The 15,698-nt window shown below is 48.3% G+C and overlaps 1 protein-coding gene across 8 annotated transcripts in view; it reads left to right on the top strand.

The window, feature by feature from the left end:
* The window catches only part of MYO5B (myosin VB), a 390,326-nt gene that overhangs the window by 302,756 nt on the left and 71,872 nt on the right, over positions 1-15,698 (top strand). For all 8 annotated transcript variants that reach the window (XM_008979769.5, XM_008979768.5, XM_054244178.2 and 5 more), the window contains 4 exons: positions 6,200-6,311; positions 11,192-11,403; positions 12,993-13,149; positions 15,242-15,481. In XM_008979769.5, coding sequence (XP_008978017.4) covers positions 6,200-6,311; positions 11,192-11,403; positions 12,993-13,149; positions 15,242-15,481 — 721 coding nt within the window. The remainder of the gene's footprint in view (positions 1-6,199; positions 6,312-11,191; positions 11,404-12,992; positions 13,150-15,241; positions 15,482-15,698) is intronic.

The following is a 15,698-nucleotide window of genomic DNA, read 5'->3' as shown; positions in this document are numbered from 1 at the left end:
TAATACATATGACTTGCAAATATTTTCTTCCATTCTGGAACCATCTTTTCACTTCCTTAATAGTGTTCTTTGAAGCACAAAAGCTTTTAATTTTGAAGAAATCTGTTTATTTTTTGGTCATGCATTAGGTGTCATAGCTAAGAAACCGTTGCCTGAGCCAAGGTCACAAAGACTAACACCTGTGTTTTCTTCCAAGCGTTTTACTGTTTTAGTCTTTGATCCGTTTTGAGTTAATTTATGCATAAGATGTGAAGAGCCAGTTTCATTCTTTTGTATGCATGGGTCTATTTGTCCCAGGGCCATTTGTTGAAAGGATCACATTGACCACTGAGGAAAGCAAGGTAGGCGGTGACAACTTCATCTTATGCATAAAGAAATATGTCCCAGAAAAGTTAAGTAATCAGATCAAGTCCTCCAGATAGAAAGGGGTGGAGCCACCATACCACCTGTGCATAGGTTAAGGATGCCAGTCCCTGTGAGCCTTTGAGAAGGTATCCCTCTCTTCTCTGATTTTTGCCTGTTACATTTCTTTAGAAGTTTTGTCCATCCCTGGTATACTTCTAAGGGAAACTCATATCCAGCATCATCTATTTCTCTGCTGATTTGTTCCTTCAAAAAGGAAAAGAAGTGTGTGTTGCTTGGTGATAATGAAGATTATCCATGTCTCAATATCTAGAGAGAACCTGTTGGTCCTGCTAGGTATGCCTCACAGCATGGCCAAACAACTCTGCCCCACAAATTGCTGCTGGTTCCTATGAGAGACCTTGTAGGGAACAAAGTCTCACGGAGGCCTATAGGTTACTGCAAGGCTCTTTAACTAGAAGAGAAGCATGCCTCTTGCATTCCACCTCTGTGTGACCAGGAATCCTTCCACAAGGTTGCATGATGGTATAGTGGAGTACCTGAAAGGATGGGTTGACCCACCTAATTCTGACTGGAAGGAGCCCTGAGGGATTGTTTACCATTTTCTGAGGGAACGTTGGGTTACCCATCAGGATATCTTTAGGGATTCTTCTTTGTGGACTGATGACGTAGAAGTTGTGTGACTTAGAGCCTTATGCTGTGGTATTACTGGAGGGACTCTGTGGATTGTCTGATCCAGCCAGTCCCCTCATGAGGAAGCACAAAGGACTATAATTCTGCAGCTCCACGCCACCTGTCCACATTGGTCCATTGGGGCACTTGCAAGCAGACGTGTTCTTCTGAAGAATATTTGCACATGTAGATGGTTAAATCCAGTGTTAGGCTCTATACGGGAGCTCCGTCAGCCAGACAACATCCCCAAGTTACTGCGCTTCCTGTGCCATTCTCAGAGGCTGTGTTACCACTGCCTACCTTGAGCCTCAGGAGTTCATTACAAGGAAGCGTCTTTCCAGACCAGTGGGTTCTGCTGAAGCCTGCCCTGGCTCATCCCGTATTGGCCTTTGTTACTGTCTCTGATGTCTCCCTCTTCCTCCCAGGAAGCAGTCACTGGTCCTGAGCTTCTCCCATACACCCAATTGTGACTCCTTGACCCCATCATGGTCCCTGCTCCCCAGCAAGCTAGAGGCATTCCAGGTGAAGAAGGCCTTGATTCTGCAGAAAGCATGACACCGAAGTCCAGAACGCTCAACCGGGCCCTTGACAAGCAGGGAGAGTAGGGCTGAGTAGGAATTACATTCCTGGAGTCACTAGACTTGGGATGGGGGCTCTTCTCCCACCATTAATGTGGAATGGAAGGGAAGAGCAGCCAAGCCCAGGATCGGGTGATTGGGTTAAAAGATGCCTTCTGGCCAGCGAGCCACAGAGCCACACTGAATGGGGAAGGGGCGTCTCCGTGGCCACCTGACTGATGAGGGCAGGAATCATGCTATGGAAGCGATGGAAGTCAAGAAAGCATCCTACACTAAAACCATGTTCTGGAGTAAACATTTTACAAATATTTGAAGGTGTTTTTGATGTCTCAGTGAATGAGGTGGGTGATGTTCTCTCCACTGTACAGGTAGGTGAGGGGAGGCATCCAGGCTGTCGCAGGCCCTGGTCACACTTCTGGCCAGTGTCACAGCCTAGCTTCTGTCCCTCTGTTCTCCAGGTTTGTCCTGTACTGGCCTTGATGTCTTTGCAGCCACAGCTCCTCACTCTAGTGATTTCCTTGAGTTATGGATCTGTCAGCAGTAAGAGGTTTTTAAATTAGAAGCATTTAAGGTTTTTAGCCCAGCTAAATGCTGCTTTAATTATTTCCCCAGCAAAATTGCAAACTCGTAGGGAGAACTAAAACAAGTGTGTATACAAATAGCCATGGTGCATAACGTTGGCAGCACCCTCAGAAAGGCATGTGGAAGGAAAGTGCAGGGCAGCTTTAAAGGGGGAGCCCGCACCTGAGCGGGTGGGTCAGCGAAGCCGGAAGAGTCAAAGATGGATGGTGGGCACAGGGACCAAGGGGACTCGGACTCTCTGAGGCCCTTTTTCGTATGCTTTCTTCCACTTGATTCTTGCCCAAATCATCTTACCCTAAGAGATGGGTCTATATTTAAAACTTGGGGGCTGAGACAAGGAAGATCCTGGGAGAAATTCAGTTGTGCTGGCGTGTGTTAAAACAAAATGCGCATCTGACGGGCAGCTTGTCAGCTCTGGTTCTCTCTTCCCCAGGCTTCCAGTATTAAGTGGTTCAGGTATGGGTTAGGGCTTAGGAGTTTTCTGGGTATTTGTTGTACATGATAAAATAATTAAAACAGCATATAGCTGGGCAAATAACCTTAAATATTTCCATTTTTAAAGCCACCTGTTAGAGATAACTGGTGACTCAATGGATTTGGTTCACAGTCCTTCTACTACTGGAGAGGCAGGAAATGGTTTCTGCTCAGTGAATAAAGGGCAAAGGGCAGAGCAGCCCTTTCCCAGAACATAAAACAGAGGCCTCTGGGCTCTGTGCCCTGTGCCCTCCCTTCTGAAGGGAATCCACGTGGACTGGGAGCCTGATGAGCAGGGCCTTGTAAAGATTCGTGAGCTCTGAGCAGAACACGGGTTCTTGTTCCCCTGTGCCACTGTGTGACAGACAGGACCAATTAAAGAGGGGTGGGCACGAAGACCAAGTAGGTTAGTGGTTGCCAGGATCTCTGACGAGGGGAGAATAGGGCAGAATAGGGTGTGATGGTTGCACAACTTTGTGAATATACTAACAATTATCGAATTGTGTACTCTAAACGAGTATATTTTTACAGTATGTGAGTTATAGCTCAAACTTTTTTTTTTAATGGTAAGGCACAGCCACTAACCTGGCATTTTACACAGAGAAAAGGAAAAGGAAAGATGTCATTTTGTTATTTCCTGTTATACTCACCCCTTCTCTGAGACCCATGGCTGTGTTAGACATCTTCCACCAGACCAGGAAAAGTGTTTGCAAAGGAGCGATGAGAAGGGGCAAAGGCAAGGAGCTCAGCCTCCATTTTCCTTCTCATCCCATGCTGCTGGGAGGAACAAGGCCTCCTAGGAACCTGCGGGCCACAATGCTAGATCTGGAGCTCAAGGAGAACAGCTCCAGGAGAACCTGCTTCCAGATCACGGTGTGCCCCTACTGCCCAATGCATCCAAAGCTATACATGATACTCCACAGGACTTGTGTCCTTTCCTTTTCTTTTCTTTTCTTTTTTTTTTTTTTTTTGAGATGAAGTCTCCATCACCCAGGTTGGAGTGCAGTGGCGCGATCTCAGCTCACTGCATCTTCTGACTCCTGGGTTGAAGCTATTCTCCTGCCTCAGCCTCTGAGTAGCTGGGACTACAGGCACCCACTAATTTTTGTACTTTTAGTAGAGACAGGGTTTCATCATATTGGCCAGGCTGGACTTGAACTTCTGACCTCAAGTGATCCACCTGCCTCAGTCTCCCCAAGTGCTGGGATTATAGGCATGAGCCACCACACCTGGCCAAACTTTTACCTTGTTTCTTTGGATAACATTTTTAAAGGGCCCTCCTGGAGATATGCTCCAGGAAAAGGGATACAATACATTTACTATTTTAATATTATGTGAGCTTACTTTAGTATGAGACGGGAGAATTCCCTGGCCCCCATCACAGGGCATGCTACGGAAGTGTAGCTCTTTGCCACTGCAAGCTCAAACTCCTTATGGAATAGGGAGCATGAAGAAGGGCCAGTGCAGGAACTGGGGGCAAGCCTTTTGGGCTGTAGCCCCACAGCACCATCTAGGGGTGCCTGCGACTCCTGAAGCCCCAGTGTCACAGTGCTCTTTTAGGCCGTCCCTGGATGGCTTAAGGGTTAACCAGCTCAGTGCCCCCTTGGTACCTGGGCTCTTGTCCAGTGTCCTGGAAGAATCGGGTCACACATGGACTTGAAGGATGAATGCCGGGGAGTGGGGGGTGGTTATTGAGTGGTGGAGGTGGCTCATGGTGGGATGGATGGGAGCTGGAAGCAGGGGATAGAGTGGAAGATGATCTTCCCCTGGAGTTTGGCTGTCCAGTGGCCAAACTCCTCTCCCACCAGGTACACTCCTCTTAGTGTTCAGACACTCTTTCTCTTCTTTCTCTGCTGGGCTGTTCTGCAATTTGTCTGCTTATCTCTGTCTCCTCATCTGCCTCTGTAGCCTGGGGTTTGGAGTTTATATGGGTATAGGATAGGGGTGTCGTGGGCCGAAAGGCAACCTTTTGGGTGAGACAACAGGAATACCCATCCCCATTTGGGGCCACAGGTATCTGGGCTTGAGGGTGGGACCTCTGCCAGGTAACCGTCCTCTTCAATCCAGTATTTCCCTGTTGTCTGCCCATATCAAGTAGTTGGACAGTCATGTAAATTACTTCCACATGAGGGGTACAGACAGCACATGTGCCAGAAGACGGATGTGGGTGGCACCTCCTGCTGCCTCAGAAGATGAGAGTGGGGGCTGCCTGTACACCTTGGCTAAAGACACAGAGAAAGTGGGGATAGGCTGGACTGACCTTCAGAGGGATGTGGAGTGAAAATTCAGAATCTCCCGACAGTAGGAATTGTGCTGACTCACTACATGACTGTATGAGGATGTTGTTGAAGGAATAACTCCCAAAAATTGAGAGAAGAATCAGTTTCAGGAGAATTAGTATATGTATGAATTGAGACCACCTTAATGAGAAAGGGACAGACCCTGCCTGGAAATAGCAAATTTTCTCCTTGGAAAGACGGCATTTGTTTAAGTAGAGATCATTTCAGAGGCCAAGGGGTAAACATAAGGCTTTCTTAAAGATTCTGCTCCCACACAGACCAAAACGGCACTCACCTACATAGGTAGGGCGGGTTGTAGATGCTCTTAATTATGTGAATTGCTGGACATTTTCTTTACAGTTGGCCTGCATTACTATAATCAGAAGAAAAAAATCACAAGCATAATCTACTTTGGGGAGAAAAATGGTTCCTACTATACTGATTAAAACATAAACCATGTTAATCTCTCCAGGGATTAGGATACGGGCTACTTGTTATTTGTTAATGTACATATTTCTCCATTTAGAAAACTGTTTACAATGATCAGTATTCTATAAGAAAACCAACATTTGAAATCAAGGCTGTGCTCCAGGTAAGGCTCCTGCTTCTGAGGAGTGGAGCACTGCATGCTTGAGCACTGTATTAGTTTGTTCTCATGCTGCTAATAAAGACATAATTGAGACTGGGTAATTTATAAAGAAAAAGAGCTTTAATGGACTCTCCCCACATGGCTGGGGAGGACTCACAATCATGGTGGAAGACAAAGGAAGAACAAAGAAACATCTTACATGGCGGCAGGCAAGAGAGAATGAGAACCAAGCAAAAAGAGACACCTCTTATAAAACCATCAAATCTCATGAGACTTTTCTTCTGCCACCATCCCGATGATTCAGTTATCTCCCACTGGGTACCTCCCTCAACACGTGAGAATTATGTGTGATAGAATTTATGATGAGATTTGGGTGGGGACACAGCCAAACCATATCAGTCATAAACCTCCTGTTCAGTCCTCTAAGAAGTACTTTCAAAACTCACCTTTTTTCCAGCCACAATTCCAAGAATCACCTCCACACTGAAATTCTTGGAAGGCCCTGGGAAGGACAAAACTCCACTGGGGCTGTTCTTAGCTCCTCTGAGAACGACTTTGTGCCAGAGTATTGACCCTGTGGGGCACTGTCTGAGGTCACTCATGGCTCTTGTGTAGCCAAGAGGCAGGACATGTCACCTGACACCCCTTTGCTTTCCCTCCAGGTGGGCCTACCATGACTTTTTCAACCGGTATCGGGTGCTGGTCAAGAAGAGAGAGCTCGCCAACACGGACAAAAAGGCCATCTGCAGGTCTGTCCTGGAGAACCTCATCAAGGTGAGCCACACAGCCCAGCTCCAAGGACCCTAAAGATTGAGGGGGTGGCATTGTCATCTGCATTTTTTTTTTAGTCTTCATCCTTCTTATTGAATCTATTTCTGGGGCATCAATCTGTTTTCCTACATCGGTGACTAGAAAAAATAAAGCAACCCATTCACCTACCTAGGGCACTTCCCAACATTTTTCACAGCTCAGCATGCATAGAAAATGGAACTCTGTACAGCTCACTGGGGTTTATGATGAGGCTGCTCCTGACTGCAAGCTGCTGGCCCAGGATCTCTAGCTTCTCCAGTTCTCAGGGGTTACATAGCACGACCCATAGGGTACACCTGGGTAAGGACTCTGATGTGGAGCCCAGGCACAGCCCTGAAGCCAGCAGAGGGGAAAGTGGCTGCTGGATCTAGCTGGTTGCATCAGCAGCCTCAGGCCCTCCCCCAGGTATTTGTTGTAAGTAAGGCAATGGATTTTATGTTTTAATTGAAACAACTTGAAATCACACCTGACAGCTGAGACTGGAGAACTATAGAAGCAGAGCTATTGGGGCCTTTTATGAGGGGCAAATCCTTCAACATTTCCATGGTGCCAGACATTTCAGGGATGACAGCAGAATGTGATCATTAATGGCTCAATAAAGGTTAAATTATATCAAAAGTCACTGGAACAAGGTGATAAAAATAATTACCTCAGAAATTTTAATTTTTCAAGTTATGATTTTGTTAGGAAAATCTGTTCATCTGGAGTAGCTCATTGCCAGATGATCAAGATCTAAGGTCATGTTTTATTTTGTGAATGTGTCACTGCCATCTTCTGAGCATCATCTTAGCTGCTCAAGTCTAGCTATAGACACTGCAGAATATCGTCATAAATGTATGTACAGCTTTAAAGTTGCCTTTTTAAAAAGAGAGCCTAAATACTAACCCCACCCCCGCCATGCCATTTTTTTTTTTTTTTTTTTTACAGGGTAAGGGGGTAACAGGCTGGTTAATCAAGGGCTGTATTTAGTTGGACTCTGGTTGATTGAGGCTTTTGCTGTGGTCCACCTATCAGTGTTCACATTTTAGCATCTTACTTTTTATGGATGAGAAAAATCTCTGTTAAAGGTCAGCTGATTTCAAGGCCTGTGAGTAGCCTGCTCTGCCATGTGACTGCCTTCTCACTTGTCTAGGGTCATTGTTTCCCTCTTCTGTTCCTTCCCTGGATTTCTCCAGGTTTGCCACCAGGACCTCTGATTCCTAGACAGGGAACTCTGGAGCGGGCCCAGATCAGACTGGCTGAGTCGGCCCCCACACCGCTGTCCCCTTCAGTTAACAAGACCATGCCATGGCCTGGGGCTGCTGATGTAATATGCTCAGGACACTGGGCCTTTCCTGGCATAGCTGCCTCTTCTCTCTACTGATGGGGAGCCTGCCGCTTCTCAGTGCCCGGCTTCAGTGCCGCTCCTCCCTCCTGTTTTCCCTGGTCCAATGTGTGGTGCCTGGGGTACTTCATGTCACTCTTAGAGTCCATACCATGCTGACCTATGTTCCAGATGGGTGTGTCCTTTCTGGTAGAGGCCAGTGTCTTTATGTTGACGCCACCTCCTTAGTTATGAGCACTGAGCCTAATACACAGGGAGAACCCACCTAATCTTTATGGAATGAACGAAAGAACAAGTGACTTGCCTGAAGAAAAGTTATATGAATGCATGCTGTTTCCTCTGCCTGAAATGCTTTTTCCCTCTTTCACCTGCCTAACGAAGTGCTATTCTCCTTCCAAACTGAGCTCTAAAATACCTCCTTGGCCTCCTGAATGGTGTTAGCTACTCCATCTTCTATGGGCCAGCAGTACTCACCTCCTCCCTTCCCTTATTACATGCATTCCCTTATGTTGTAATTGAGGGCTTATCATTTCACCAGACTGTGAACACATAAATGGCAAGGGTCCTGTGGTGGCTGTGTTCCTTACACAATTCCCGATTGTCACAGGAATGTATGAGTTTGTGCAGTTGGCTGCATGGGAACCAGCCAAGAGCTGTTCATGACTAGAAACCTGCCAGTAATGGCTCATCCTATGAGGAATATACAGGAATCACCCTCATTTTACAGATGAGGAAACTGAGGCACAGAAAGCTGACATAAATTGCCCAAGTTTGCCTAGGTGGACTGACTCTAACTCCCACTGTCTAAACTACATTGCCCTCTGATCTAGTCGGATTGAGTAATGTCACTGGGCACAGTTATCCTTCCTGGAGACAGAATAGAGACCAGAGCTAAAGACTTCCTTGGCACCTTCTATTTTCTCCTTTTTATTTTTCCTCTTTTCTTGGGGCCGTATCCAGACACCCATACTTATCATGCTGAGTGACCTAGGACTTTATGTCAAGAAACTAAGACTTGACACAGCTGCATGTTAACTTAGAGGGACACATGCCCGTTCCCCACCCTGTCCCATGCAAGTGCTAAGTACAGTTTGGAACAGAACAATAAGGAGAGAAGTGGGGACAAAGGTGGCCTGCAGGACAGGCACTAGGTGCTTAAGGACCTCCTTCCTGGAGGGGCAGCCTGGGGCTGGGGCTGCTTCATTAGGCTGTCAGTGAGGTCTTAACAAATTGTTGTGGCTGTTTAGGGTAGAAAAGTAGATTCTGGTGGCGTATCCCCTGCAAGGATTTTAGGAATAGCCCCTAACATTCTTAACCTGAATTTGTTTATTCTTCAATACATACTGAATTATTTGTACTGTGATCTAGAGGGGTTAGTGTGAGGGTTTTAAAAGAGTGCATTAAATGGGCTCTGCCCTCCAGTAGTCTAATGTCATGATGACTCTAACTGTAGAGGATCACATCATGGAGACTGGCTGTCGTGCAAGCCTGAACCTTCATCACACGGATGAAGGAGGTTAACAAACACCTACAGGGAGCCCATGGAGCACAAGGGACTATGTGAGCGCTGTGTAGTGGAGACAGGGTCATGAAAAGGGGTGAGCTGCAGTTGGAGACTTGTGGCCTGGGACACCCAGATCTGGGGTTATCCTTTGATATTTGCTCAAGTGACCTCGAGCAAGTCACTTTACCACTCTAGGCTTCAGTTTTATCATCTGTGAAGTAAAAGGAGTGGCTTGAGATGGATGCTAAGGTGGCTTTCAGCTGCTGCAGTCTGACTCTTGGAGAAAGGTTCTCAAAAGATGATCGATTGATCAGTGAATAGTAAGTTCTAAGGGTTAGAGGAAGCAGATCTGGGTGAGAGATGTGCTGGAGACATGCAGGGTGAGGACAGTGTGGAGATCAGGCTGATGGGTGTCTCGGTGGAGCAGGTAAGACCCTCAGAGAAATCCTTGTCCAGAAAAACAGTGGCTCTGCCCAGCATATCATCCCTTCCTGGTTTTTCCAGAATAGGGAATGAAGCACATGTACTCCGGTTGCATGGATGCAGTAGGCAGACCCCAGCCTCCGGCTCTGCTTAAGCTGGAGGACCTAGGCTTGTCCCCTGATTACAGGGGCTTAGCCACCTTGCTTTGGCTTCCTGACCCCTCCTGGCTCAGCCAGGAGCCGCCCCCAGCAGGGCAGAGATCAAAGCAGGGCCTTGACTGCCTCAAAGCTCCCAGACTCAATCCAGACCCTGTTCCTCTCGGCCTGAGCTGAAGGCCCAGTGGGTACATGGCTCTGAGCAGACACAGAGAGGACAGCCAGGCCCAGAGCCCACTCCTGCCAGCTTCACCAACAGCCTGGCCCATGCCAGGGACTCAGTTGGTGACACTCAAGCTAGAAGTTGTGCTGCCAGCTCAGCCTCAGCTCAGGCAGGACAGCCTTCCCTGTGTGTGGAACCTGACTCCTAGTAACCCAATAGAGCTTGCCTATGAAGAATGATGACTCAGCACTTTTCAGGGCCATTTGCCAACATGAAATGCATTCTTGTGTGTGTGTTTTCCTTGAACTTGGCTCATTCCTTCCTTTCTCATTATGGTCTTCATGCCAGTGAGCAAAATGGGATGGCAGTTGATTTACAAAGAGCTCTGTCATTGTGGGTTTCCCTCCCAGTGCTCTGTCCCAGGCTTGTCCACAGGCACCCTGCTGGGTCGTCTTTCCTCAACCACAGGGGTGAGGGCAGGGAAGGGCAGATAATTTTAACCTAATGATGTAATTAAGACAGTAATTACAGGTCCAAAACAATCTCATAGTTTTGTTTGGGGGTTATTTGCACCCTGTAATTACACATACAACTGTGTGGTGTTGTATCCATTTGAGGATAATCTTTTAAAAATGTCGAGCAGATCAGGTCATTCCCTTACTCAAAGTTCGCTTGTGGCTCTCACCCCAATTTTATTTGGCAGCCTATGAGGCCTTTGGTGATTGGCTCCTCCCATCACTCACCTTCAGTTCCCCCAGCTAACCATCCTGGCTCTCCTGATCCTCAGATATACCCAGCAGTTGCTACCACCAAACATATGTATCTGCTCTGTCCTTCTCCTGGAATGTTCCTCCGTTTTCCATGGCTGCCTCCTTCCACTCATTAGGTCTTTGCTTAGCTGTCACCTCCACAGAGCCGCCTTCCTCCAGCATCCTTTCTGAACATCCCCATCCCATCCCCAGCCCCCAGTTTGTTTTCTTCATAATCCTCACCATTCTCTGAAAACAGAAAGCATCTTTATTTGCTTGTCTATCTACCCTCACCATGATGTCAGTTCCCTGAAGGCAGGTGTCTTGTTCACTGCCATGTTCCAGAGTCTGGCCTGTAGTAGGGCCTTGGGGTCTGTTAAGCAAATGCTGAAACTGTGTCTATCTACAGAGAGGGGTATGTGAAGTCTGGCCAGGGAATTCTGCATTGGATGAATGAGGGTGGTATGGGGCATGTTATTTCTCTGCTCACTGGTGACCACCCAGGTCCCCTCCCTGCCTTGTAAAGGATCCCGACAAGTTCCAGTTTGGCCGCACCAAGATCTTCTTCCGAGCTGGCCAGGTGGCCTACCTGGAGAAGCTGCGGGCTGACAAGTTCCGGACAGCCACCATCATGATCCAGAAAACTGTCCGGGGGTGGCTGCAGAAGGTGAAATACCACAGGCTGAAGGGGGCTACCTTAACTCTGCAGAGGTACTGCCGAGGGTACCTGGCCCGCAGGTGAGCCAAGCCAGGGCAGATCAGGGCAGCAGAGCATGGTGGGGAGGATGGGGGTCTGCCTCTCTCAACTACTTGGTTTCTCTCTTCCTCTGTGCCGAGAGTGGTTCCTGGTGGGGCCATGTCTACATGTTGGCTTTTTTCTGGCAACTGGGGCACTCCTCTAGCCAATACCCTTCTCACCTCGGGTTAGGTCTAGTTCCCACGTCTCCTGGTTTCCCCAGTATCTCTGCATCCTACCAACACTAGAACCAGCTGGTTTTGCCACACATTTCCCCTTTGCCTAAACCCCAAAGTCAAAAACTAACTACTTTTAGGAAAAGAGACCCATACAGCCTGGCACAGTTAACCTGCACTCGGCCTCATTATTTATCCCACAGATTTCAGAATGCCTCAGAGTTGGGCAATTAGGGCTGAAAAGGTCCTGGGAGGCCCCATTTGTGAGTTACTGCACAGAGCCAGGATGGAGAGAGTGTGACTTTTCTAAGCACAAGCAGCTACCTAGGGGTGGAGCCAGGATGCCAATCAGCCTCCCCTGCCCGCCCGCAGCTCCACCCAGAGCAGAAGAAACCACAGCAGGGTTCCTTCCTCACTGACATCACTGGGCTGATGAGGCACTAAAGCAGCAGGAGTGTGTCAGCCAAGACAGGCAGAAGACATAGCCTGCCATCTGACCCTACCCTCGATGGTCAGGTTTTGGGCCCAGGCCTGGTTCAAGTCCAGTGCCATCTCCAGAAAGGAAATTCTGTGGAGAAGTGACAATAATTGCCACAAAGTCTTGTGTCTGGAGGCCAAACAGAGAGCTAGACTAGGGAATCAGATGCATTTCAGCCAACAGGTGATGCATGGGCTGAGTGGGTCACCTCCTCCTTTGAGGCTTTGCTGAATGATTTCCAAGGTCCTTTCTGACATTTCACACTGAGTCTCTAACTGAGCACTTGCTACAGGCCTGGCAGCAAACAAGACCCTTCAGAAGGGGACTTTCTTATTTAGGGGGTGAGGTAGGAAGGTAGAAAGGCAAGAGAGGAGAGGAAATGGCCACATTCAGTGCATCCCGAGCAGAAAGGGTTGAGGAGATAAAGAAAACAGAGGGGGATTGGTGTGGGCCTGAGAAGGTTTTAGTCACTCAGCAAATACTTACCTGGTGCCTGCTCTGTCAGAGGCAGTGGATCCAGGGTGATGGAGACACAGCCCCTGGAATCTCCCAGCCTGGGGAGGTACAAAGAGAGGACAGGCAGCAGTGTGCACGCATGATGTAGAGTGCTGTGAAGTGGTTGAGGACTGCCCAGGCACAGTGAGGTAGGAGAGTGCTCTGATAAGGATCCCAGAGGAGGCCAGACTCTGACTGAGTTTGAAGCTTGTAGGAAGCCTTTTGGGATCATAAAGAAAAAACAAATACTGCCTTTCTAGCCTCAGCATCACATGCCTAAGGCATTTGCTGCATTTGTTAAGGGTGAAGAAAGTTGGCTTGCCCTGGAGTGTCCAGAAAGGGCCACAGAAGGAGGGGTTTGCATTTGCAGATGTCTCAGGGTCCTCTGCATCAGCGCGGTCAGTACTCTCCCTGACACTGCCAGTTTCCTCTTGCTCCCCAGGCTGGCTGAGCACCTGCGGAGGACCAGAGCGGCCGTGGTGCTCCAGAAATACTACCGCATGCAGAGGGCCCACCAGGCCTACCAGAGGATCCGCAGGGCTGCCATCATCATCCAGGCCTTCACTCGGGCCATGTTTGTGCGGAGAACCTACCGCCAGGTGAGTAGCCACTCTGAGGGCCTCACAGCTGCAGATTCAGAACTAAAGCAGCAACAGATGAATTACTGCCAACACGAACCTTCGTCAAGCACGCCCAACCTTTCTCTAAATGCTTTCATGTCTCTGCTCTCACCAAATCCTTTCTGAAGTCCCACGAGGTAGGATGGGTGTGCATACTGTTGTCTTAGTCCATGAAGTGTTGCTGTAACAATATCAGAGGCTGGGTGATTTATGAAGAAAAGAGGGCTTATTTGGCTCACAACTCTGGTGGCTGGAAAGTTCACAGTTGAACATCCGCTTCTGGTGAGGGCCTCGGCTGCTTCCACTCATAGCAGGAGGCAGAAACCAGTGTGTGCAGAGATCTCCTGGTGACAGAGGAAGTACAAAAGTGGCTCTTTTAACAAGCAGCTCTAAGCCAGAAGTGGGCGGATCATGAGGTCAGGAATTCGAGACCAGCCTGGCCAACACAGTGAAACCCCGTCTCTACTAAAAATACAAAAATTAGCTGTGCGTGGTGGCGGGCACCTGTAATCCCAGCTACTTAGGAGCCTAAGGCAGGACAACCGTTTGAACCTCGGAGGTGGAGATTGCAGTAAGCCGGGATCGTGCCATTATACTTCAGCCCATGCGATGGTGTGAGACCTCATCTCAAAACCAAAAACAAAAAAAAAAGTATCTCTAATGGGAACCAACAGTGGGGACTCACCCTTGAAGAACAGCATTTATTTGTTCATGAGGGATCTGCCCCTGTGATATCTCCCGTTAGATTCCATCTCCAACATAGGGGATCAGATTTCAACATCAGTTTTGAAGGGGCCCAGCATCCAACCATGGCAATTTTTATAGCCCTTCTGATACCTGAGTTGCTCAGAGAAGCCATGTCACCTGCCCGAGGGCCCAGGCCAGCCAACAGCAGGACCAGGTGACCCATCTAAGGCTCATTCAGACTTGAGAGCAGGCAGTGGTATTGGGCATCATCAGGTCTAACCCCTCCGTTTAGCAGATCAGAAGCTTGAAGCCCAACATGGTGAGGTCAGGAGGGAGACCCCGACATCTTCCCTGCCAGGCTCTTGTTCTTGTGTTGTTCCAGTGAAGCCAAAACTCTTGGTTAGGGAGCCCCAAATCAGGACACATCTGTTCAACCAGGTAACACCAACACATCTGAAACACAGAACTGACTTGAAAGACAAATTGGAAGGAAATGTCTAAAATGGTTTTCTTTTTCATTAAATGAACATCTGTCTCTTCTATGATCACAGAAGATGTGATTTTTCTAAATAATAAAACTAAAGCACTAAATTGAGAATAATAACAATGGGGTCAGGGTGGAGCACACCCTGGTGCACAGGTGGCAGTGGCAGACCCAGGCCAGTGGGAGAAGGTTCTGCGAGTATTCTTGGGTGATGGGTGGCATTGGTGTGCTGCTGCCATGGAATGGGGTGGGTGATGTTTGGGAGGCACCCAGCAGTGGCGGCACATGTGAAGAGTGAGCACTGATTTGGCTCCCTGCTCTGTCACTCATGGCCCCATTCATCGCTCAGCCTGTTTTCTTGTTTACTCATTATTCCACAAACATTTATTTTGCCAGATACTAGGGTGAGCACACTGATGATGCTTTCATTTCCTGAGTGGTTTTTTAACTTGGTATAAAAAAAAAAAAAACCCAGTGAGTTACACACCAAGTTTGTAATTATAAGCCATTAGCCTGCTGTGGACACTCACTGAAGGATCTCACTTCAAGCTCAGTGCTACCAGGAGGGGACCACCACCTGATAATGCAGGGAGAGCAAGTGGATGATCATGTCCCTACAACCTTGTGGTTTTCAGACTGGTTTCCTAACCCATAAAAGAAAAATTAAAAGCTAAAAAGAGTTTGACAGCTGATTCCCTGTGGATATGTGGCTGCAGATCCTAACTAAAATGTGTTATAAAACCACCACCAAAGCCTTAAATCATAGGGGGCACATTCTCTGTGTAGTTCCTAGAACTGAGGCTGCCCTGGGGTCTCCCCTCCACAGGCAGTGATATATGCTTCCTTAACTCCCGTCCTGCAGTGCAAACCCACAAGGTGTGTATCCTTGTCTCCTGCCAGGTCCTCATGGAGCACAAGGCCACCATCATCCAGAAGCATGTGCGGGGCTGGATGGCACACAGGCACTTCCAGCGGCTGCGGGATGCAGCCATTGTCATCCAATGTGCTTTCCGGATGCTCAAGGCCAGGCAGGAGCTGAAGGCCCTCAGGATCGAGGCCCGCTCAGCAGAGCATCTGAAACGCCTCAACGTGGGCATGGAGAACAAGGTGGTCCAGCTGCAGCGGAAGATCGATGAGCAGGTCAGTGTCCACAACTCCCCACCCAGGTGTTGGGGCATGTTTGAGATAGCCCATGGCTTCCTTGGGGAACGGCATGTGCCAAAGACCTGAGGGAGCACAGATGTTCTCAGGAGCAGCAGATACTAACTGTGGCAAGCAGATCGATGGCCCCTAAAGATATCCTCAGCCCTGGGACCTATGAGTGTGTTACCTTATATGGCAAGAAGGACATTGCAGA

Source organism: Callithrix jacchus, chromosome 13 (genome assembly GCF_049354715.1).
Source record: "Callithrix jacchus isolate 240 chromosome 13, calJac240_pri, whole genome shotgun sequence".
NCBI classification, from domain to species: domain Eukaryota; kingdom Metazoa; phylum Chordata; class Mammalia; order Primates; family Cebidae; genus Callithrix; species Callithrix jacchus.
The sequence above is the reverse complement of the archived record's forward strand: the minus strand, read 5'-3'. Positions and strand labels throughout refer to the sequence as shown.